Genomic DNA, 25,822 nt, shown 5'->3' on the forward strand with positions numbered 1-25,822 from the left:
CATAAACTATATGAAAATCACCTTGACTACTCATTCAGATAAGACAATATATTGATTTAAAAGTTGTAAGACATGTCTTAAAGCTTTATGCGAGTAGGCGTAAACCACCCCATGAATATTGACCCTCCCATAATGGCCCTATTAGGAGCTCTCAGGTCATATGAGGAACTTTGAACAAAGAATGAGGAGATTTAAAAAAGAATGGCTTTTTGATTGTTTGGATTTATTTACAACACAACTATCCAAAAATACACAACAAATGGATCAGTTTTTATGAATGAATGGCTTGCTCTACTGTTGCTCTGGTCTCCGTCAACAACATGCGCTTGCGCCCCCTGCTGGTGAGACAGACTAACAGCAGATGGAGATTATGACCGGTAATCTACTGCTTTTCCTGCAGTTCCTGGATGTCAATGTTGAATTTACTGTCGAATTTGAACCACTGAATTTGTGGAAGCAAATTTGTAAAGCGAAATAAAATGGACCGAAAATTGCTTGTTGAATATTATAGGTTGTATTTTCAAACAGTTTGAATATTTTGGAAGTGAAATATGAAAGGTGAATATGGATTATTGAATTTGTATGTGTTTGAAATGTTTTGAATTGAAATATTCACAGCTTAAATATACAACCATGTTGAATTTCAGCCCTAAAAATACAATGCATTAAAATGCAAGCATGGTTTATGCAATGCATATTTCTTTCAAGTAGTGCAATTCAACAGGCTTTTTATTTCAAAAACATTTGGCATTATTTTACTTCCATAAGTGTCTGAGTTTAGACGTCTTTTGAAAACCTACTTCTACTCTTGTGCTTTTAATGTCTTGTGAATGTTTATTTTAATTTTGGGGATGGACCTAGATATTTCTAGTACAGCAATTTGGTCAACCAAGGTTGTTTTAAATGTGCTTTATAAATAAATTAAACTTGAAACTTGAAGGAGTTAGTTGATGTGACGTCATGTGGTCACGTGACATGAAAAACTCTGATTTTTCAGTGTAGTAAATTAAATCTGGTAGATGAGCCCGTCTACAATTTGGATAGAACAGTTTGTATTTGAATAAAGTGTTTGAACAGTTTTAATTAAAAAAAGAGACCAAATCCAAACCTTTCTAAGGCAAGAAAAAGAAAATTAAGTTCAATGGAATCAAATCAAATGCTATAGGGTCTAAAAACCAAATAAAACTCTCATCTACAATTAAATCCGAGTAATCAATAAGATCTAACACTAATCTAATATTATTTGAAATATGCCTCCCCGATAAGAAACCAGATTCATCTACAATAGAATCTATTACTTTTTTATGACGTTTAGCAAAAATGAAGGCTTTTTTGAATGTCAAAAAAGAACATCTTTGTTGGATTGAAAACTTGCAAAAGAAAATAAGTTAATTGTTTTGCAAATAATTTGTAGAATTTCTGAAGACAAGCCTTCCTCCAAACCAAGTAGTCACACATTCTTCTCTCTGCCCCGTTAATTTTACAAAAATGAAGCTGCTCCATAATCAAAAGAGAAACTATACAACTTTTTATAGAATTCAGCACAAAATGGTGAAATTTCTTCTGGACTATCAGATATAACTCCATTAATCTGTAATCTATGAATTGTATTATGACTGCAATTATGTCTCTCAAGTAAAAAAAAGACCGTGCTCTGTAACCAACGCTGCCTAGATCTAATACAAGCTCCTTCAGCTTTGGTTATATGGAGATATGTCCCGAACGCGCGTGCGTTGGACGGCGACGACGATGACGTCACCGCTCGCTCGCGTCACTCTTCGGTCATTCAGTTTCAGCGTCGAGTCTTCTGAGGAGAGGAGAGCAGTTCACGGGTATTTCTCATATTTACACAACTTTAAAACACACACATACAGTTTGATTAAGCGACAGACTCATTTCTGTATTGTTTTCATCGATCACAGCGATACTTGTGCGTCTTTTCTGGCGTCTTCTCACTGAAATAAACATGTAGTGCAGCAGCAGCGAGCATGAGGAGAATATGTTGAGTTCATTCAGACCTGAGCGAGTTTGTGTTCGTTTGTGTGATTGTCTCGATGTTTGGAGTGAAAACTGTTACTGAATGCCAAGTCAAAGTTTGAGATCTGTGAGGGGGATTGATGGGAACCGTTGCCGTTTTCATGTTTACCTTTATTTCTTTGTCGACATTTATCTTTGGCAGATTACATTTAGGCTACTTATTAAAATTGATGTGTATTCTAACACTTTATAGCCCCTTTAGGAGTAATGAACGTGGGAAATTTCAAATCTATATGCATGGGATTGGGAATATGTGTGACAGGAAAAATGAAATTTTCTTTATTTTTAAAGAGTTTTATGATTATTGTCAGTTTCTGTACATACAAATATGTAACATGTTGATTTAATTACTTTATTGCAATTAATAGTTATTATAAAGTCGAACTATATTTAGATTAACATATGATGGTAGTTATTTGCCTGTAGAGGTTCGTAAAGAGGCTATATTTAATTATTTTGTTATATTATTGAGGATTTATCCGTGTTTTATTGTGAGAAATAACAGTATTATCTTTCAATAGAGCTGTTTAATAGGCATTTATCATATATCCCCTGACTCAAATAATGTTTCTGTTTCTAACAGCAAACACTCAGAATAAAGTGAGATGATCTGCTGATGATCCTGAATGGCTTGTTGAATGAGTGTTGATAGTCTGAGGCTCATCAATATTCACAGATCTGCTGAAAACACTCTTTATTTCATGACAATAGTTTCTGTTTTCACTTCATTTATAATGCTGATGTCTTCAGATCTCCTGTAAATTGACACTTACATTGTGTATTGTAAATTGTGCATGTATTTGTTGGTGACAAATCTGTAGATTTACTTCTGTTTATGCTTATAACTGTTTTTCTTACCGTACCATTGAATAATTTACAATATTTTATTCTGTTGTCAAATAGCATAAAAACAAACTCAGTAGGCTAACTGATATATTTTTGATTTTTACAGTGAGAACACGAGTGATCCAGAACCCTGCAGAATGAAACACACTGAAGATCCTGAAGAACAAAGAGGTTGGTGTTTATTCTTCATTCATTCATGATGCTGGAGAACATTCAGGTTAGAAACATTCAAGAACTTCATCACTTTTAGAAAAGCAGTTAAACTATGAAATGGTACAAACAGTTTAATATATGTCTTTCAAAAATGGTCAGTAAAGCGAAGTTTGAGAAATGTTCATATTGATTGTCAACATCAGGTTAAACTAAATATTATTATATTATACTGTACCTCTTTTATTTTACATTTATATCTGGTTAACATTTTTCGCAGCCATGTTACCAACATTTTGGACATTTATCTCTCGCTCTCTCTCTCATATATATAAAAGCAATAAACAGTAAACCTTATGAACTTTCCAGAATGGCTGACAGGGTTGTAAGCAATTTAACTTAAGCGAAATTTGATTTAAAGTGACTGATTTAGTTGTATTTATCATAAATTATAGATTCTTCTCACAGTAACTTTGATAACAGGGTTGATGAATGTGATCAACACTGTGTTTGTATGCAAATAATCGCCTGATGAGAGAACAAGAACATTATCTCAATCCTGTAATTTCTGTTATTTAATTTGCAAACAAAACAATAAAAAGGAGTAAAAAAGAGTGCAAGAAAAAAGAATAATAAAGTGCACGTCACTAAAGTTTATTTTTTAAATGACAAGTAACAACTAACAAATAAATAAAGCATGTGAAAATAATTCAAACATATTATCAAAAAACATTATTATTTACCACCTGAATAAAAAGCATCGCTACTCTAGTGTAGCTTAGTACTCCCAGTCGCATCTTTTATTTATAACAGCATTTATATGGCTAAATTAATTTTCAAATTGTAATGTTTTCAAATGGTGAACATAAATAAATGACAAAAGTCTATCAACTTGGCATAAATGTAAGCATTTGTTTTAAAAGGTGGGTTATGCATTGTTATACTTGTAGGGCTGCACAATTAACGAGTTTCTAATCGCGATTACGATTACGGATATCACGATTACGAAATTGTTAAAAAGCCGTGATTACATAAAAGTACACCTACATTATTCGTTATACTGCGCTAGTAGCGCACACTCTTCAATTGCACGTGCAAATGTGGCGGCGCTCGCTGTATATCGCTTCACTCTATATACAGAAACTACACTGTTACTGTTGTTACGGAAATCCAAGATAAAAATTAAAAAATCAAAATTGTCAAGAATAAAGTCAAAATAATGCTAAAATAAAGTTGAAATATTTCAAAGTTGAAATATTTCGAAGTTAAAAAACAAAAGACGGTGAAGAGGGAGACGGTACGGTTACTTTTAATTGTTCTAGGCCCAGATGGCGTTGCCTATAGACGAGCGCGAAGACACGTACATGTTGGTAGATTAGCACTTTTTGTTGAAAAGGAAATAGAAGTAAAAAGCTACTTTTATATTTAGATCCATGACTGAGGCAGATCGACTCCACAAGCACATTTCTTAAATGACTTGAGAGAACCACTGGTATAAAGCGATTAAAAACATCAAAATATATGTAAATTATAATAAACACAATTTCAAGGGAATAATCGACAATTATGATTGTTGTCATAATCGTGCAGCCCTAATACGTTGTCAGAAAAATTAACAGATCATCCCAATTACCGAGTCCATCTCATTTAGCATGTTTTCAGAATTATTAATAATGTTTTTGTCTGTCTAGATTATGAATTACCTGTTGGTTATAATAAAGCACTCATTTCTTTGTAAAACACAGAAGAAAATAGTGCGTTACACCAGATCAAATTGTGTGGTGATATCGTAAGTAATCAAAAGTTACAGGAACAAAGGAAGCCTTTTTGTTTAGCCCTTGACACCCCAAATGGGCATTTTTAAAACTGTTCCTCCATGAGGAATATCTCGTGATCTACGCAATGGATTATTTTTTAATCGGGAGAATCTGCTGTTAATAATGATGTGCCATTTTCTACAATCTGTATGTTTCATGAAGGTATGAGTGAAAATACCATGTGAAATCCATGCACTTTTATGATCTTTCACTTTATATTTCTCTCTTTTAATTATTTTGATGTGCTGCAAATTAAAAAAAAAATCTTTAATTTTAGACCTGATGAAAGTGAAGGAGGAGAGTGAAGAACTGAGTGAAGTGAAGGATGAGAGTGAAGAACTGAGTGAAGTGGATGAGGAGAGTGAAGAACTGAGTGAAGTGAAGGAGGAGAGTGAAGAACTGAGTGAAGTGAAGGAGGAACATCATGTCAAACCTGGAGAAAAACCCTTGAGTCGCTCAAAGACTAAAAATAAAATTTTAAAGAAAAGAAGAGCCAAGAAATCTACAACCTGCACTCAGTGTGGAAAGAGTTTCACAAACACGCGTAATCTTGACCGTCACATGAGAGTTCACACTGGAGAGAAGCCGTTCTCATGTGATCAGTGCGGGAAAAGTTACTCAAGGAAAGATAGTCTAGAGATTCACATGAGAGTTCATTCGGGAGAGAAGCCGCTCATCTGCACTCAGTGTGGGAAGAGTTTCATAGACAAACGTAATCTTGAGCAGCACATGAGAGTTCACACTGGAGAGAAGCTGTTCACATGTGATCAATGCGGGAAGAGTTTTACACAGAAACCAAATCTTAATCGACACATGATGATCCACACTGGAGAGAAGCCTCACACATGTGATCAGTGTGGGAAGAGTTTCGCTCAATCAGGACACCTTAATGTTCACATGAGGATCCACATCGGAGAGAAGACGTTCAGATGTGATCAGTGCGGCAAAACATTTCTTAGGGCATCAAACCTAAAGACACACCTGGTGGTTCATACGAAGGAGAAGCCACATTCATGTTCTGTGTGTGGAAAGAGTTTTTCACTGCTGTATAGTTTACAAACACATCAAAGAATTCACACTGGTGTAGGAGTTCATATGTGCTTTGAGTGTGAGAAGACTTTTACTACAGCACAATATTTAAAACTGCACCAGATGATCCACACTGGAGAAAAACCGTACAAGTGTTCACACTGTGACAAGAGATTCAATCAGTCATCATCTCTGAAAACACATGAGAAGATCCACACTGGAGAAAAACCGTACAAGTGTTCACACTGTGACAAGAGATTCAGTCGCTCAGCAGATTTTAAAATACATGAGAAGATCCACAGCAGAGAGAAGCCGCACACGTGTGATCAGTGTGGAAAGAGTTTCGCTTTTAAAACTCACCTGAAGATACACATGAAGATCCATACAGAGGTTTGTTCAGTTATCTTCTTTATTTACTCATGAAAAACAATCACAATCTGAAATCACTGTGAGTAGTGAGAAAGAGACTCTTTAGTTTCTTATCAGCCAGAATGAGCGACAGTATATTTTGTTGGTTGATCTCACATAGGGTTGTGTGATATTGAAGAAAATGCGATATGCAAAACCTTGTTAAATAAAGGGCATGGTTAAATAAAATGTTATGCAAAATTCCCTTTTACATGGTGAATTGAACATAAATGTGTTTTGGCAGTGTGTGTACACAACCACCCTATAATGATACAAATTCACCCAGTGCTTTTTTTTAATCCCCATAAATCATAAGCACTGTCTCAGAACAACCTGTTCTCAGATTCGGGGCAGTGTGACATAATTTTGCACAAGCCTTGCCCACAAATGTTGACTGACACTGGTGTATTAGCATAGACCCGCCTTGAGTGAGCTAAACACAGTCCGCCATTGTTTCGACGCCGGAGCAGCTGTAGACAAGAATGTCTCCTAAGCAATTGAGGTGTTTTGTTGTTGGATGCAAGAATGAACATGGCAGTCTTCATTTACTCTCGTTGTTACTCGACAATGTATCTGTACCAACTGTTCGTGATCCAGTTTATAGAGTGTTACTGATCACGGCAGAAATTAAAGTGAGCGCACGCATTTTATTACAGTTCATCAGAGTTGTTTTGAAAAGCGTGGGATGCAGTGGTGTAAAGCAGCCGACACTTGACTCTAGAGCAGTGGAGACGTGTTCTCCTGGAGTGACAAATCACATTTCTCTGTCTGGATATTAGATAAACGAGTCTTAGTTTGGCAGTTGCCAGGAGAACGGTACTTGCCTGACTGCATTGTGCCAAGTGCAAATTTTGGTGGAGGGGCGGTTACGGTGTGGGGTTGTTTTTCAGGGGTTGAGCTTGGCCCATTAGTTCCAGTGAAAGGTAATGCTTCACCAAGACATTATGGACACAGGTGCTGTTTCTCAATGTCAAGGATACTTCCTTGGCAGGACTGGTCTTTCCAAGTCATTTCCTTCAGAGGCTAGGCGCGAGACTCCTGTTTAGCATACGGAGAACACGTAAATGGAGCAGGCTAGCAAGTGCACGTCATTGCGTCATTACGAACAAACAAACATCTTGTTTTTCATGCCCTAAGAGTAATACAAACACATAGGGAAAACATTCCATAATTCATGCATGAAAGGGTTAAAATGTGCATAAGCAATTATTTTCATACTTGTACTTGGTTTTTAAATTGTCCCACTTTTTTGAACAAGATAGCAAAGCTGCGTGCATAGGATTGTGGGTGATTTGGGAGCGCGAAGGATACACACATCCTTTACTGCACTGGTCTTCAATCCTGCTCCTGGAGGACCAGTGTCCTGCAGAGTTTAGTTCCAACCTGCTTTAGCACACCTGCCTTTGTATTTTCAAGCGATCCTGAAGAGATGGATGAACGGATTCAGGTGTGTTTGATTAGTGTTGGAACTAAACTCTGCAGGACAGTGGCCCTCCAGGAGCAGGATTGAAGATCAGTGCTTTACTGTATATGAGAAATTTTCCGAACGAAGGACTCAGGATCCTCGACATTGGAACATAGGAACGTAGCATCCTCGAAATTCCGGCTTCCGAGGATCCTTCCTTGACATTGAGAAACAGCTAGGGTTCCAGACTGCGACCATTTTTTGACAATGTGCGAGTTAGAATTTGATGTGGTCGCATTTGTGCGAGTGCATGGTCACGCACGCAGTTAAATTTGTGCGTGCGCAACAGAACGCCGTTGTATCCGTAACTGCTGCAGTCCGTTACTTTTTGTGTTCAAAATGAACAGAATTTATATAATGAACTAGTGAATCCACTTTCCAAACGTGTTTTTGTCTTATCCTGAATCATTACGACACGCCTTTATATTCAGACTATTTTAGACCGGGCTCGGCTAAGTTGCGGAGGAGCACAGTGCCTGCGTGACTCGCCATAGACATTAACCGAGAGAAGTAGCTCCGGCTACTGTGTTCTTCTGTAAGACACGCTAGAGAGCAAATGTACACGCGCATTGCACACTGATGATGAAACACGTCAATGGACTATATATTATGCACAGAGCATTCTTTAAAACTTCTATATAAGCCAGCTGGAAAACCTACGGTGAAATGTCACTTGCTGGTGTGTCAGTAACTTCAATGTCCTGAGGTAGATTTAACAGCTTAATATTGTTACTTAGTTTATAATGAGAATATAGTCACTTAAATAGTCAGACCTAGGCTAGCATTAATTCAGTTATTCAAATGTAAGACGACATAAAGTTCCTCAGCTAAATTCAATCATCATTCACACTTTCGTTTGAAAACGAATAAGAATAAAGATTTAGTGAGTACTTCAGTTTGATTTATTGAACAAAACTAGAGTTATCACAAGTTGCTAAAATCAGTTGTGAATACCTGATACTTCACTTTGACTTTTTTTTTTTTTTTTTACCTCCATTGTCGAAGCGACCACTCGGAGCTGTGGCCGTAAAGTCTCCGGTGCCTGTCGAGGCAGCAATCCCCGAACCTGGTGGTGGACACAGGAAGTAAAGGATGCCGTTAGCTGAAGAAGGAGTCCTATCGGGCCTGGTTGGCTTGTGGGACTCCTGAGGCAGCTGACGGGTACCGGCAGGCCAAGCGAACTGCAGCCCGGGTGGTTGTGGAGGCAAAAACTCGGGCCTGGGAGGAGTTCGGTGAGGCCATGGAAAAGGACTATCGGCTGGCCTCGAAGAGATTCTGGCAAACCGTCCGGCGCCTCAGGAGAGTGAAGCAGTGCCCCACCTATGCTGTTTACAGTGGAGGTGGGCAGCTGTTGATCTCAACTGGGGATGTCGTCGGACGGTGGAAGGAATACTTCGAGGATCTCCTCAATCCCACCGTCACCTCTTCCATTGAGGAAGCAGAGGCTGAGGGCTCAGAGGTGGACTCGTCCATCACCCAAGCTGAAGTCACCGAGGTAGTCAAGAAACTCCTCGGTGGCATGGCACCGGTGGTGGATGAGATCCGCCCTGAGTACCTCAAGTCTCTGGATGTTGTGGGGCTGTCTTGGCTGACACGCCTCTACAGCATCGCGTGGCAGTCGGGGACAGTGCCTTTGGGATGGCAGACCGTGGTGGTGGTCCCTCTTTTTAAGAAGGGGGACCGGAGGGTGTGTTCCAACTACAGGGGGATCACACTTCTCAGCCTCCCCTGGAAAGTCTATGCCAGAGTACTGGAGAGGAGAATACGGCCGATAGTGGATCCTCGGATTCAGGAGGAACAGTGCGGTTTTCGTCCGGGCCGTTGAACACTGGACCAGCTCTATACCCTCTACAGGGTGCTGAAGGGTTCATGGTAGTTTGCCCAACCAATCCACATGTGCTTTGTGGATTTGGAGAAGGCATTTGACTGTGTCCCTCGTGGCGGCCTGTAGAGGGTGCTCCGGGAGTATGGGGTCCGGGGTCCTTTGCGAAGGGCTGTCCGGTCCCTGTACGACCGAAGCAGGATCTTGGTTCGCATTGCCGGCAGTAAGTCAGACTTCTTCCCGGTGCATGTTGGACTCCGGCAGGGCTGCCCTTTGTCACCGGTTCTGTTCAACATCTGTCAAATGTTCTGAGCGAAACGAACCATCATCCCCGCATGTGATTCCGCGTGTATGTCTACGCCATGATTGAAAAACACGCCAAAAAGCGATTATGCGTCTTGATAGTACGCCGAATGGAATACGAATTGGCGTATCATACATACGCCATTTCATGAGATCAGTCTGAGATATGATGAGATTTGTTGACCAGATTTGATGGGATTAAAATGACTATTGAACTCATCAGTGATCTTGACTTTGAGCTTCACTTTTGATTTCACATTGGTCTCTCATTTAAAATCTCACTTGATTTAATGTTTCTTTTAGACCTGATGGACGTGAACAAGAAACGAAAAACAGAAGCCAACAAATATGTCACCACTTCAAGTCTGAAGATTCACATGAGAGTTCACACTGGGAAGAAGTGGCTCAGGCTTTCTCTCTGAAATCTCTTCTGCTTCTCATTAAGATCATTTAACTGTGATCAGTGCGGTAAACAGTTTCATTGGGCATCAGTCCTGAAGAATCACCTGGAGATTCACACAAAGGAGAAGATTCATTAGTAATATTACAGCAGAAAAGACATGGCGTGTGTTTCAGTGCAGGAAGGCCTTCACTACAGAAGATGAACTGAAAGACCAGAAAATTCACACTGGAAAAACCTTTGGAGGCAAATATATTAATTTTTAACTCGTTCTTCATTGTTTTTCATGAGAACATCTAGTTTCTCTTTCACTTCTTCTCTTCCATGCAAACGCAAGATATACTTTCATGTTTCTTTGAAACTGGACACTTTTCTTCTCTTGAGATGCTCTGGCTCTTATAAGTCAGTAAAGAGAGAGATCTGTCTAATTCACTTTTACTTAATGTTTGTATTATTCATGTAATGATTGATTAAACCTATTAGTCCATCACCTCGTTGTTATTGTCCATCTTTATTTTCTGCTTGAATCAGGAATCATTTTAGTTCTGAAAGCGGTGAACCTTTCTGAGCGTTGAAATGCCTAATTTAATTATATTTCACTGCACACATGGCTGACATTGAATACATTATTAACAGTTTCACCCTTGATATCCAGTATATACATTTCAAAGAGTTTGTTCCAGTCAGTTTGATATTTCATTCACACTATTCATGACGTCAGAACAATTACTATGAACTTTAAACAACACAGTTTTTACAAAATAAACTGAAATGATTACGGTCTCCATCTCATCACCACAGCTTTATACAACCGGCAGATAGAGAGCAGCTGGAATAAAGAGAAGCGGCGAGTAATCCTTGTTATTGTTGTGCTTATGTTGATGTCTAATATATATTTTGCCGTATTTGATCATCTACCGTTAGCGGCCAATGACGTCACAGCTCTCTTCCCTCATTCAGTTTCACCGTCGAGTCTTCTGAGGCGTTGCAATAAAGAGGAACTTGAACTAAGATGACAAGATGCCCTGGCTGAAGATATATCAGGTAGAGACAGTCACCTTGCTAGTGAACCGCACAATAATATCTGTATATCTATATAACATTTAATGACACTAATAATAGGAGTGTAACGATACATCGATATGGAGATATGAAATAGAAACCTGACAAGATTGACTGAACCCTAAACACGTATTGTCCACTAGGAACTATACTCTCATTCCTGCGTAATAATCAAGGAACTGCTGCCGTACCAGCAGCGCAATGATATTACATAGCACATTAAAATAGTCCCCCAGCTAGAAAACTTCCAACTTGACCGGCACTAAGTTTGTAATATCATTGCGCTGCTGGTACGGCAGCACAGCTCCTTGATTATTACGCAGGAATGAGAGCATAGTTCCTAGTCATATTAGCCTAGATTTTCTGTCCGTCTTATTGCACGATATAACTACAGAAGAGTCAAGTTTTAAATAGGAAAAATATTGAAACTCTTTGGTCATTTTTTTGAGAGAGATGCTAATGGTCTGATCAGATTCAATGATCTATGCTAAGCTATGCTAAAAGTGCTACCGCCAGACCCGGAGATCGGCTGAATGGATTAGAAAACGGTAAAACTCAACTGTTTAACTCTAGGGGAGCTGGAAAATGAGCCTATTTCCAAAAAAAGTGGAGTGTCCCTTTAAAGAAAATTTGTTTTGTTAAAGAACAGCCATATGCTTTAAAGGGATAGTTCACTTTGAAATAAAATGTTGGTATGTTTTATCTTACCTCAAGGGCATCCAAGACGTAGGTGTCTTTGTTTCCGCAGTAGTTTAAATTTTGATATTTTTAGGTCAAACTGTTCTTGTCTGTCAGTCATATAATGCAGGTATATGGTCACCACTTCTTCTTCTTCTTCTTTCTTTATTTATTAAGCACTTTTACACAACTTGTCATTGAACAAAGTGCTGTACAAACACAAACACCGATTCACATCAACGCCTACTTTAACACGCCCTGTTTAGCCCGGCCCACCGATTCACATCAACGCCTACTTTAACACGCCCTGTTTAGCGCCGCCCACCGCTTCACATCAACGGTTTAGCCCCGTCCACCGATTCACATCAACGCCTACTTCAACACGGCCTGTTTAGCCCCGCCCACCGATTCACATACACGCCTACTTCAACACGGACTGTTTAGCCCCGCCCACCGATTCACATCAACGCCTACTTCAACACGGCCTGTTTAGCCCCGCCCACCGATTCACATACACGCCTACTTCAACACGGACTGTTTAGCCCCGCCCACCGATTCACATCAATGCCTACTTTAACAGGGCCTGTTTAGCCCAGCCCACTGATTAACATCAATGCCTACTTCAACATGGCCTGTTTAGCCCCGCCCACCGATTAACATCAATGCCTACTTCAACACGGCCTGTTTAGCCCCGCCCACCGATTCACATAAACGATTCACATCATAGCTAAATATCATCTACTCTTTAGAGCACTTTTATACGTTTTAACGTTGTATTGTCGTGACTCTTCATCCTAAGAAGACCGACTAGCTTAAAGGGATACTCCACTTTTTTTAGAAATAGGCTCATTTTACGACTCCCCCAGAGTTAAACAGTTGAGTTTTACCGTTTTCAAATCCATTCAGCCGAACTCCGGTTCTGACGGTACCAGTTTTAGCATAGCTTAGCATAGATAATTGATTCTGATGGGACCAGTAGCATTTCTTTCAAAATGACCAACGAGTTTTAATATTTTTCCTATTTAAAACTTGACTCTTCTGTAGTTAAACCGTGTACTAAGATCGACGGAAAATGAAAAGTTGCGATTTTCCAAGCCTATATGGCTAGGAACTACTCTCATTCCGGCGTAAGAATCAAGGAACTGTGCGGCCGTACTATGGGTGCAGGCGTAATGATATGACGAAGCACTTGCCATCAACAAACCAACGTGACAACCTGCTTGCACAGGGAGCGTGCCTTGTAGCATGGAGACATTTGTGAGAGACGATTTAGATAACATCTAAACAGACCCGAACACCATACAAGGGTTAATTAAACTATACGCTACCTCACCAGAACTCTACAACAAAACTACTAACGTTATACTGTACAAGACGAATCATCGAGGAAACCTAGCAGCACTCACTGATTGCATTTCACAGGAAGATAACAACGGCAGTGCTTTTACAAAAAGTTAAATTGTTATACAGTAGCCTTACTTCCAGTGATGCGCGGGTTGATCCAAAATGAGCAGGTGCCTGCGGTCACCCGCGGTTACGAGTCATCCAAAAATATTTGTAATGATATTCGGGTCGCGGTCGGTCGGGTCGTTTGAAATAAAGATGCCAATTAAACCTTTGTAATTTATATAGTACTAGACATAAATACATAGGTGTACACTTTATTGGCTGAATAACTGCGCGAGGATGACGCACGAGCTCAGTCAGAAATGACAGTGGGAAATCCATTTACCTTTTGAATGTTGAGCGCGTTATTAACTTTTGAATAAAAGCTGACACGGGACAAAATGCCCGATTTCCCAACACGTTGAACTGAGCAATGCCATTGTGCCAATTTAATAGGCTACTTTTTAAAACGCATATAGCTAATGTCAGTTTTATGTATTTGCTGAGAGGGGGCGGGGTTTTTGTTGGGAAAGTCGGGGGAGAGACGCACACTTCGATTAGACTGGATAAACACATGCAGCATCTTAATTATTAAAAAAATGAAACGAAATAAATTAATAAATCAAGCCTTTATTAAAAAAACACTAGGCGATCATACAGCATTCAGGAAAATGCGCACCCCTAGTTCCTCCTATGGCCCATGACGCGATGAGCATTTACTAGCTACTTGAAAACGAAAGTAGAAAACGTCGGTCGGGTGCGGGTTGTTTATACATTGACCCGCGCATCGCTGGTACTTACAGCCATGGTTGATGATGATGATGCACTTGGACCTGTCTGTACATTGAAGATGGTTGGGATGGCTGTATAGACGCTGTACCGTACTGTCCGTGTTTTCTTTATAGTCATCTGGTCCAAAATGCTTTGAGCAAACACGCCATTTTTTGATCGATTCTATCGGTGTTTCTATCGGCACAGAACCATGCGCACAGTAATTTGCCACCTAAAAAATACACAAACTTAGTCCCGGTCATGTTGGAAGTTACCGAGCTGGGGACTATTTTCAGGTGCTTCGTCATATCATTACGCCTGCACCCATGGTACGGCCGCACAGTTCCTTGATTCTTACGCCGGAATGAGAGTAGTTCCTAGCCATATAGGCTTGTAAAATTGCAGCTTTTCATTTTCCGTCGATCTTAGTACACGGTTTAACTGCAGAAGAGTCAAGTTTTAAATAGGAAAAATATTGAAACTCGTTGGTCATTTTGAAAGAAATGCTACTGGTCCCATCAGAATCAATTATCTATGCTAAGCTATGCTAAAACTGGTACCGTCAGAACCGGAGTTCGGCTGAATGGATTCGAAAACGGTAAAACTCAACTGTTTAACTCTGGGGGAGCTGTAAAATGAGCCTATTTCCCTATTTGAGCCTATATGAGTACCCCTTTAAGTAAGTTACTTACTACTGTAGAAAGTTATGTAATTTGAGAGTTCAGATTTTGATTTGTCCTGCAAACATTTGCATTGGACCCACCACAAAAATATATATATATATATATATATATATATATATATATATATATATATATATATATATATATATATATATATATATATATATTATGAGCATTTTAATAAATAAAAAGACAAGTAAACAGTGCAAGTAAAAAAAAAACACAATTTAACAAATTACAAACAATAGCACAAATAAATACAATCAGGGTATGACTGAGGGGTCTGGGGCCTCTGGGCTTAAGTTTATGTTTGGGCCCTACATACGCTGCAAATAACCTCAACTAAACCATCATAGCACAACATGCACACAAATTAAAATATACTTTGAGCTTCCTAGAACAATTAATATTCAACATGCCAAGCAGAGTGCGAATTACCCCACCATAATTGGGGGGTACTGCTCCTTCACTTCTTGACCATCATGGTCCACTACCATATCAATCCCCACCGTGATCGGCAAGTGCAACATCTGTTGTGCAACACACATACAAGGTCTAAACATGCGACAAACTGATTATCAGCAGGATACAGAATATCTCATTAGTATTATATATCCAAAAGAAAACTGTTTTGATCAACTACCAAAAGTTAGAAGTTAAGTGCACTGAAATACCATTCTAATTACTAGTAAAAGTAATACATTTACAAGAAGCCTATTGCATATATGCCTATATTTTAGGCATATAGACTATATATGCTAAAACTATAGTATGAAATAAATGTTAAAGCAGAAATAAGAAAGCTGTAAAGTAATCTCTGGTTAAACTTGCTCACTCCCGCACTTTTATGGGCGCTCAGTCCTCTCCACATTGGATTGTGGGAAATAGTGCTTCAGCAAGTGTACGACCACGTCATCTGTGAGTGTGAGAGTTTCTAACAATTTCAATCAATGAAATTACAAAGCTGGCACAGAGTAATTACAAAATAAAGTAATTTTGATTGTTATTGCTAATATAATTTTATAAAGTAAGTAACGTACGATTAAAGGAGTTTTATCACTACGTGTGACGAAGACTTCTCCGACTGCTCCAGCTCTCTGACGCACAGTGTAATTTAAACCACAGCGTCTGAATACACTCACTTCATTTCGTTCACTCCTTGGAGATATAGTGCACTCAAATGCCATTCACTATATAGGGATTAGTGAATGAATGAACGAGTGAGCGGTTTCGGACACAGCTCTAGTCTAGGCTATGGAGTTCATCTCCTTGGAAATGACAATCAATTTTACCTCACCACAGTGTAAAGCTTGATTTAAATAGAGAATTATCTTGCTACCTAACCTTGCTAACTAACCAAGGTCAACTTTACTAGCCTCAGTGGGTAAAAAACAGGTAAGTAGCTGGTAATTCAATGTATAAATTATTCGCAGCGGACATGAGCTATGAAATAACTAAACACGTTAATAAATGAAGGTTGTAAAATAAACAAGCTAGACGTCAAAATAAACAAACTGATATTTCTGTCCCTTTGGGGGGTACTAGGTCTTCATTGGGGGGTATAGTACCCCCCAGTGCCCCCTATAATTCGAATTATGATGCCAAGCCTAGTCAAAGTTTAGAGGTAATATTAATAGTCAAAATACAATAAAATACAGGATGTGATCTATCAGCATAATTGCGTAATCAGTGTTGGGTGTAATGTAATACTAACTAATTAATGAATTTCTGTATTTTAATTACTTTTTATTCAAAAAGTAAAATATTTACTTAAAAAAAATAGTAGCCTACAGTAATCTAATGAAGTCAAAATTATAGTTTTTCACTTTTTTCAGTTTTTCAGTTAAAATGGCTAGTCGAATGAACTGCCTCGGACATGGATCATCTAAACATAATGCTTTTTACTTTTATCTGTGGTTTCAACAAAAGGAAATTGTGCAGGTGCTAATCTACCAACATGGCATTACTATTTGTTTTAGGACGTTACAAAATATACTGAGCCGGACTTTACAGGCAAAAACAGTTTTCAGACTGGTGATCCTCCTCTGCTTATTCTGCCTATTTTGTGCTGCATTTAAAAAAAATCCTTTCACCTTTAGTAAGTGGAGTCACTTCAGTTCTAGAATAAAATAATAATAATCGAAGGCTAGTAAAGCTGAATCTGCGTGGCTCTGATTGGCTGCGGGGGTGTCCCGTGTACGGAGGCAGATGACGTCACCGCTCGCTCGCGCAGTCTCTTCCCTCATTGAGTTTCAGCGTCGAGTCTTCTGAGGAGAGGAGAGCAAGTTAACGGTATTTCTCATTTACACAACCATCAAACACACTTGATACAGTTTGATTAAGGGACATACTCATTTCTGTATTGTTTTAATCGATCACAGCGATACTTGTGCGTCTTTTCTGGCGTCTTCTCAGTTCTCACTGAAATAAACATGTAGTGCAGCAGCAGCGAGCATGAGGAGAATATGTGGAGTTCATTCAGACCTGAGCGAGTTTGTGTTCGTTTGTGTGATTGTCTCGATGTTTGGAGTGAAAACTGTTACTGAATGCCAAGTCAAAGTTTGAGATCTGTGAGGGGAATTGATGGGAATCGATCCAAGTGTTGCTGTTGCCATTTTCATGTTTACCTTTATTTCTTTGTCGACATTACTTACTTTATTGCAATTAATATTATAAAGTCGAACTCTGAATTGCTATATATATTCACATGTTGTGGTGTTATAGTTATTTGCCTGTAGATGTACATAAATAGGTTATTTATTTAATTATTTTGTTTTATTATTGATGATTTATCTATGTTATATTGTGAGAAATAACTGTATTGTCTTTCAATAGAGCTGTTTTACAGGCTTTTATTTTTTTATCCTGACTCAAATAATGTGTTTCTAACAGCAAACACTCAGAATAAAGTGAGATGATCTGCTGATGACCCTGAATGGCTTGTTGAATGAGTGTTGATAGTCTGAGGCTCATCAGATCTGCTGAAAACACTCTTTATTTCATGACAATAGTTCCTGTTTTCACCTCATTTATTATGCAGATGTCTCCAGATCTCCTGTAAATTGACACTTCTTATTTGTATCTCTACACAACTTATTTCATTGGTGTCAACCATAGACTGTAAAAAAAATATGGACGTAGTGTCCGTGACGTCACCCGTAGGTTTCTGAAGAGCATTTTTGAAGCCTAAAGTGGGCGGAGCCGGCCGTCGCCATCTTGTCCTCGCGTCACCGCTCGTCACTCCCGGATAACAGAATATGGGCAAAGAGGCTGAGCTGAGGAGCCGGGCTATCTTAAACCACGCCCACCTAGCGCGACGTTATGGAGTTAGCTCCATGGTTAGCGCGCCGCGCAGGCTTGGGAGCTAATGCTATATGCTACTCACAGTACCAAGTCTGCAACTGCACCGGGGCTCGCGCTAAAGTGACACTGACAGTTGATGATTAAAATCAGAATGCCAATTAAAAAGGTCCTGTTTTTGCCCTTCGAAATATTATAATAGTTAAAAGACATAGCTACAACAAGTGAGACTGTGTATCGTGATTCTGTACAGCTATTCTGCTGGTTGAAAATGTATTATGCAGTAACTTTACAATATTACTCTGAGTGTGTGTGTGTGTGTGTGTGTGTGTGTGTGTGTGTGTGTGTGTGTGTGTGTGTGTGTGTGTGTGTGTGTGTGTGTGTGTGTGACCGTGATTATGTGCATACATGTCAGTCACTCTTGTTTACAGTCTATGGTCCGTCAGCGCGCCATCGCTCGTCAAGTTCGTAGAGAGCTTTATTATTCAGTCCATTTTAAATTCTGATTTTGGCCGCATCTCAATTCTCAAATGGGTCAAAACATAGATATATTACCTATGAAGTTCAAGTAAATGCGTTAGAGATCCGCACTCATTCAAGGATGTGCATTTATTATGGACGGAGAAACACAGACACCTGCAGGATTTCATCTGACGGTACATAAGCATGTTATAATCTGTTCCAGAGCAACGGCACCGCAGAACGAGTGTAGCCTCATATCTATAGACGTTTTTAAATCTGAAAACTCCAAAAAGAAACTAAATTGTCAGACATCAGTGCATGATGTTCACAGAGGAGAACAACTGGAATACAGCGCTGGCTGTTCTCTCGAACGATACTCAACGACACCGGCGGAATCCAAATCTGTGGGCGAGGTAATGGGTGTATTAAATTAACGTTATATGAAATAATCCCGGGAAAAAAGCACAAACACGGCAGAGATGGCAAGTTCAGCAACTGGAATTTGCTGAGGTGAAGTGAGTGACGGCTAACCGGCTAGCATTTACATCAGCGGGAATCCACCTGTCACTCAAAAGTGGACACACCCTTAATTTTGCAGAACTTTAAATATTAATCAACTAAACGGGTGAGTTATAAAAAAATGCACCCCCCTCACAGTTGTTATGAAGGGCAAAATTAGCTGTATAGACCAAAGCCACAGAGAGAACCAGGCTGTAAACATGTTTTTTTCTGCTGTAAAGTTGGTCATTTTAACATGGGGGAGATACAGATTTGACTCACTTCTGCAGCCAGCCTCAAGCGGCCAGTCGATGAATTGCCGTTTAATTAACTTCCGTGTTGGTTTCAAGAGAGAGACGGGGAGGTTGCCGCTTGGTGTCAACACACTGAGGGTAGCCTATTTGTTGGTTATGTAGCCTATGTTTATTTCTTTTTATGCTTTCAACCATTATTTACATTATATTATTCTGTTGTCCATGAGCATAAGAACTCAGTAGGCTAACTATTATATATTTTTGATTTTGGCAGATCAACTCCTCACACTACAATTCATCATCAGCGAAGCTTCTCCCACTGCAATTCACCCATAAATACTGGAATATTCCCATCATCCTACAAAGTGAAGACGAGCATCAGAGCATCAGGAAGAGCTGAAATCTGCAGAGACTGAGTTTATTAAAGAGGACAGTGAGAACATGAGTGATCCAGAACCCTGCAGAATGAAACACACTGAAGATCATGAAGAACAAAGAGGTTGGTGTTTATTCTTCATTCATTCATGATGCTGGAGAACATTCATGTTAGAAACATTCAAGCACTTCATCACTTTTACATAAACAATGAAACTATGAAATGGCTGCAAAAGTTTCTTTTTTTTTTTTTTTTTATAGTCAGTAAAGGGAGGTTTCATATTGATTGTCTACATCAGGTCAAACTAAATTAAAATATTTAACTATTTTATTTTACATTTATTTTATATATGGTTTACAATTTGTAACAATGTTACAATAATTTTGACCTGATTTTTTTGCATATTTTTTACAAACCTGTATAACAAATAGGCCAATAATAATTTCAAAATGTACAAATTTACAATCTACTCCGCTTTACTGCAAACCTTTGTGTTTTTTCTCGCAGTGAAATTCACTTGATCTTGTGTTTCTTGAACAGCCCTTAATAATGAAAATGTTTTAGTAGTTTTTAACACAGTCAAGTCACCTTCATTTATATAGCGCTTTTAACAGTATGAATTGTTTCAAAGCAGCTTTACAGTGGTAATAGAAATGACCGTAACAGTGAAGTTGCGAAAATGCAGACGGCGCACACATGCGCATCATTTGTTCGGGCGATAGGCATGCGCGTTTGAGTATGTGCGCAGGTGTGTAGACTTTCTCCACAAATCAACTAGGGATGTTAACCGATGACCGTTTGACCGATGGTTGACCGTATCAACGTTAACCGATCAAAGTTTTCGGCAATCATTAACAAAAAAAAGTGATCTCTAAATTAGGCTAAATAGACAGTGGACTAAACGCTACTACAGTTAGCATCTCATTCCAAGATCTTTTTGTGTGAAGTGAAAAAATCCCTCACTCAATTTTTCATAACTCGCCTGTTTGTACTTAATAAACCAATAAAAACATTTGGCGCGAGGTCACAGTATTTGGGTTCGCGCACTCACAAGGTTTGCGAAAAGTAAAGGCTACAGGGTAACACTCGAGGTTAGAGCCAGGGCAGACGACAGGAGGAAGCGTGCAAAGAAAAGTAGTGTGTGGGACCATTTCACCAAACAGAATGACAGATGTAAGTTGCAACTTGTGTAATACAGTGCTTAAATACAGTAGTAGCACATAATCTATGATGTATCACTTGAAAACGCGACACCCGCAAGCCTGGAGCTGTCATTTATGAGCCGCGGCAATGTTTCAAATGAGCTACTAACGCTAGACAAACGCCTTTATTTTCAACGTGATCACCTTGTGCCCAAACCATTTAGAAACTAAGGAGCCATTTGTCCTCCGATTACATACAAGCTCCTCGGCGCCGAGTGGAAGGGCGGCACCGTGTGTGTGTGTGTGAGAGAGCGGGACGCAGAGCGACAGAGAGATGTCGCTCCGCGTCTGCAAAATTGCAGGAATGGCTGTTATTTCAAATAGCGTAGCATATTTTAAACTAATCGGTTAACCGGTTTCAACCGGCTAATGAGGCTCGGTGGTCGGTCAAGAATTTTTGTTAGTTTTCGCCATCCCTAAAATCAACCCTAAACAAACTACTTGTTAGGCCTTAAAAATCTATAATACAGAAATTTTTGTCGCGTCTGCGTAGCCACGCGAACCGGAATTATCCCGACAACGTTTTATCTGTAGAGGAAAAGGGAAGGAGGCCTTCACAAGGGAGAGACTAGATGACACTTCAGGACTGCGGTGTCGTCGTCTCCAGGCGCTGGTCGTTCATCAGATCTGGATACGGCCTGGATCCGGCGGACTGCGGTAAACCTCGGGATAAACAGAAAGAGTAGCGTAGACGCCATCCTCCTTTTGATGTAACGAGTACATCGGGATTTATGGAAGGTGTTCCCAGTTCCGGTTGACCTAATCTATGCAGCCTAACATTGAGTTATAGAAGTCTATAATGTGTTATGTGAATGCTAGGTCAAAGAGATGTGTCTTTAATCTAGCTTTGAACTGACAGAGTGTGTCTGCTTCCCGGACAATGTTAGGAAGACTGTTCCAAAGTTTTGGTGCTAAATAGGAAAAGGATCTACCGCCAGCAGTCGATTTTGATATTCTAGGTATTATTAACTGGCCGGAATTTTGAGGTAAGAACTCAAGCTGCTGCGTTTTGAACTAGCTGTAGTTTGTTTATTAAGCGTGTTGAGCAACCACCAAGTAAAGCATTGCAATAATCTAGCCTTGAGGTCAAGAACGCATTAACTAATTGTTCTGCATTATTCATTGAAAACATATGACGTAATTTAGATATATTTTTTTAGATGAAAAAAAATGTGGTTTTACAGATACTAGACACGTGGTTTTGAAATGAAAGATTGGTGTCAAAGAGCACACCCAGGTTCCTAACCGACTATGAAGACTTAACAGAGCAGCCATCAAGTGTTAGACAGTATCCTAATGACAAAGATGAATTAATGATATTAAGAAGAGGATCTATGACCTCCTGGAAGCATCTCTTTTAGTAGCTTAGCCGGTATAGTGTCTAAAATACATGTTGTTGATTTAGATGATTTAACGAGTTTAGAAAATTCTTCCTCTCATTGTAGAGACTACAATGCACTGCCTGGTTGCATAGTTATAATTTTCTCCCTGATATTATCAATCTTGTAAGTAAAGAAGTTCATAAAGTCATTACTGCTGTGCTGCTTGGAAACCTCCAGACTAGAAGCTTTATTTTTCGTTAGTTTTGCCACCGTTTCAAACAAATACTTAAGGTTTTGTTTATTTTCTTCTAATAGGGTTGAAAAATAAGCAGATCTGTCAGTTTTTAATGCCTCTGTTTATGAAATCGAGCTCTCTTTCCATGCAATGTGAAATAACTCTAGTTTTGTTTTCTTCCAGTTGCGCTCCATTTTTCTGGCTGCTCTCTTAAAGGGACAATAAGTATCTTTTTAGGTATTTTATTATCTAAAATCAATATTTTTATTTATAAATATGTCCTCAATGGTGTACAAATACCTCGGCGAATTATCTGACTTATCCTTATAAATGAAGAATTTATTATCTTTATATACATGGCACGGGTAGGTCCACGGAGGCTTCCATGTAGTTCCGCCATCTTGCAAAACTATAATAGCAGAGAGGGACAAAAAGTACTAAGCCAACGCATTTTCGTTCAGAGCCAGCCGAAACCAGCAGAAACGCAGGTGCAGAGCAGTGAGAGGCGCTTGAAACTGCACCGGCAAGTTTAAAAGTCTGGATTGCATTGTTATTATGGACCATACATATTATCGGAACGGAATAGTTTTTTTTTTTTATCCGCGACTAGAGCGATCTCTCACTTTCACCCATCTGCCCTGCTGCACGGGCTCTACTTCAGCCGGAACCGACTCATGTAAAGAGTTCACTAGGCTAGGCGCATCCAAAATAGTATCTAAAGCTCTAGCACTCTTCTTACTATTCTCGATTAAAGTTTGGGTGCGTGTCTCTAGTTCTGAAATCTTCTCCGTCAGCCTGACTGTCTCCTTGCATTTATCACATATAAATCCTATATTGCCGACAGAGAAGGCTATGGTAAACATGTGACATGAAGTGCAGGTGACAATAACAGGACAAGACATTACTCACCGTGTTTGTTGACTGATTCTTACTCACCTGGGCTTTTATGAACTCAAAGGCCCGCGCGGGCGCGCGAGAGAAAAATAAATAACTGAGCGCACGGGTGGTGCGTTAAAAGGCTAGCGAGTTAGCGTGTTGTGCTGACAATAACGGAAGCTAGCAATGTTAGGTTAATCTGAGATGTTGGGTAAGCTGTATTTAGTAGTATAAACAACTAGAAAGGATAATAAATGATGGTTCAAAACAAAGAAATACGAAGCTAATACGAGGCTTAGACGCTGTGTTACGTTAACATGCCGGACACCTATTCAGCCTGTTGTTCTGTGTGCTGTTGTGCAGCTGAATAACTTGCCTTCCTAGATTAAATGTCTGTTCTTGGTCTTGGATTTTGTGAAATCAATTTCTAAATAAATGCGACTTATAGTCCAGTGCGACTTATATATGTTTTTTTCCTCTTCATGAAGCATTTTTTGACTGATGCGACTTTTACTCCGGAGCGACTTATAGTCCGGAAAATACGGTAATGAAGTTGTCTGTATTAACCCTTTATAGGGCACTCATTGAAATACTTGGAAATTCTAAATTTCAACCATAGAGTGCTATTGGAGGATATTATAAGACTTCTAAACATTTGTGAGTTTTAAAAAAAATATATATTTTTAGGTTGGAAATCAAGGGCAATGAAGTTACCATATATGGTTCCTCGCCAGTCTAGGGTAATGTTTTTCCCTTAAAAAGTGTATATATAAAAATATAATAAAAACACATAAACTTGTTACAAACATAAAAATATTTATTTAGGAACATTTTAAATTGTTATTAGGAACATTTTTAATTATTATTAGGAACATTTTTTTTCCTGAGTCCAGCGAATTAGGCCACTGCTTCGTGGTACTTAAGGAAGCAGTTGCGGTCAGCATTGAGGCATAGATGGACCTTGCAGACCCTGCAGACCACGTTCGACCTCATGATATTCCCCTTCCGGCTGCAGTACTTGCAGGTCTGGCGGTTTGTGTAGTCAGGGGCGTGGAACAGGGACATGTCAAACCGCACATGGATTGCTGGATTTGTGCTGCGGTGTCCCCGGACAGGTGTGGGGATGGCAACAGAAGTGCTGAGGCTGCCTTGAGATGCTGAGCTCCTTCAGGGATGCGATGTGAGTGACCTCTGGGTGCTAGCTTCCCTGAACACCTGGATTCTAAAATGTTTTAAAGACAGGCCCTCCAGAAAGCCAATAGCCTTGCAGTCCCGCCTGTAGAAAACCCAGGCATTTGTGAGGCTGATATCCATAGAGTAGGCAAACATGCGCATATACCACCTCTTTTATTTCATGGGGGTGCGGTAGAGATGGACCAGCATGTCACTTTTGTCAATGCCCCCCATGTTGGCATTGTAGCTTTTGATGACAGCAGGGCAGCTCACTTGTTCCTTCCTCTTGGTTTCACTGCAGTACCTGTAAACTGAGGAAATGGGCTCTGCCCCCATGTCTGTTGTCAGAAGAGTGACAATCCTATTGTCCTTCCACCTGAGGGCCAGGATCCCATCGTCACTGGTGACGTAGTCATACGTACCACGAGGGACAGCCTTATTCTCCATCTCCTTGATGATTTTGAGTGTAGGCTTGCCTATTCTGTTGTCCCTGGCTGTCCCTGTGTACCTGCAGTTTTTGTCCTTGAGGTACCGCACTATCTCCAGGCTGGTAAAAAAGTTGTCCGCAAAGATGGCTGTGGTGGTGGAGGAGGACATGGTGCTGGCTAGGACGGAGACGATCTGGCTGGTGACACCCATGGCTGTTTGTTCAGGTGTCAGGGGAACACCGTGGGCCTCCAGCGTAGTCTTACCTTGATACAACACCATGTCATGGATGAAGCCATCCTCAGAAGCCCTAGCAAACAACTTGAATCCCCATTTGTCTGGCTTGTTCTTAATGTACTGCCTCAGGTTGCCAGCTGTCTTGCCTTTGTAGGCAATCATGACCTCATCCACAGACTGCTTGGGGGTCTGTGGCTCACTCCTGAAGGCACCATTCAGATGACTGAACAGTGGCCGCACCTTGAAGAATCGATCGATGGTGCCAGTGATCTGGGTGTTGTCGTTGAAGTGGACAAACCTCTTCATCAGCCTGAACCTCTTCAATGACATGAGGTTTGCGACTTGAGGGACCCTGGTCTCCATTGCCCAGTAGTCTTCAACGGCAGGCAGTTCAGCAATCCCCATGTACATCAGCATAGCCACAAAGATCATCATCTCGTCTTCAGTGGTGGTGAAGGTGGTGTTGATGTTCTTCTGGTTTGCATACAAGTTGGTCTGGTACGTTATGTGCTTGACGACTTGGGGGCTGAAGTACCTGCTGAAGTACTGAAATGGAGTCTCAATGAAGTCTGGGGGACAGTGCTGGTACTCAGGCAGGGCGGTG

The 25,822-nt window shown here is 39.9% G+C and overlaps 4 protein-coding genes across 5 annotated transcripts in view; 3 read left to right on the forward strand and 1 right to left on the reverse strand.

Annotated features, from left to right (window-relative positions):
* The window catches only part of LOC307001012 (uncharacterized protein), a 573,545-nt gene that overhangs the window by 316,900 nt on the left and 230,823 nt on the right, over positions 1-25,822 (forward strand). The window lies entirely within an intron of this gene.
* LOC307000598 (uncharacterized protein) overlaps positions 1-25,822 on the reverse strand; it is a 496,331-nt gene that overhangs the window by 58,512 nt on the left and 411,997 nt on the right. The window lies entirely within an intron of this gene.
* The window catches only part of LOC307000932 (uncharacterized protein), a 45,127-nt gene that overhangs the window by 15,159 nt on the left and 4,146 nt on the right, over positions 1-25,822 (forward strand). The window lies entirely within an intron of this gene.
* Positions 1,669-10,766, forward strand: LOC307000757 (uncharacterized protein). Its single transcript, XM_079616578.1, has 4 exons — positions 1,669-1,832; positions 2,990-3,054; positions 5,128-6,269; positions 10,181-10,766. Exons 1-4 carry the CDS (start codon positions 1,714-1,716, stop codon positions 10,184-10,186), a joined length of 1,332 nt encoding a protein of 443 aa, XP_079472704.1. The 5' UTR covers positions 1,669-1,713; the 3' UTR covers positions 10,187-10,766.

The sequence above is a fragment of the Phoxinus phoxinus genome, assembly GCF_949152265.1.
Source record: "Phoxinus phoxinus genome assembly, chromosome: 1".
In the NCBI taxonomy this organism is placed as follows: Eukaryota; Metazoa; Chordata; class Actinopteri; order Cypriniformes; family Leuciscidae; genus Phoxinus; species Phoxinus phoxinus.

Coding starts and splice junctions, on each gene's coding strand:
- LOC307000757 (XM_079616578.1), top strand. CDS start 1,714: ATGTCCCGAACGCGCGTGCGTTGGACGGCGACGACGATGACGTCACCG. Junction 1,833..2,989: donor GAGAGGAGAGCAGTTCACGG/GTATTTCTCATA, acceptor TGATTTTTACAG/TGAGAACACGAGTGATCCAG. Junction 3,055..5,127: donor AGATCCTGAAGAACAAAGAG/GTTGGTGTTTAT, acceptor CTTTAATTTTAG/ACCTGATGAAAGTGAAGGAG.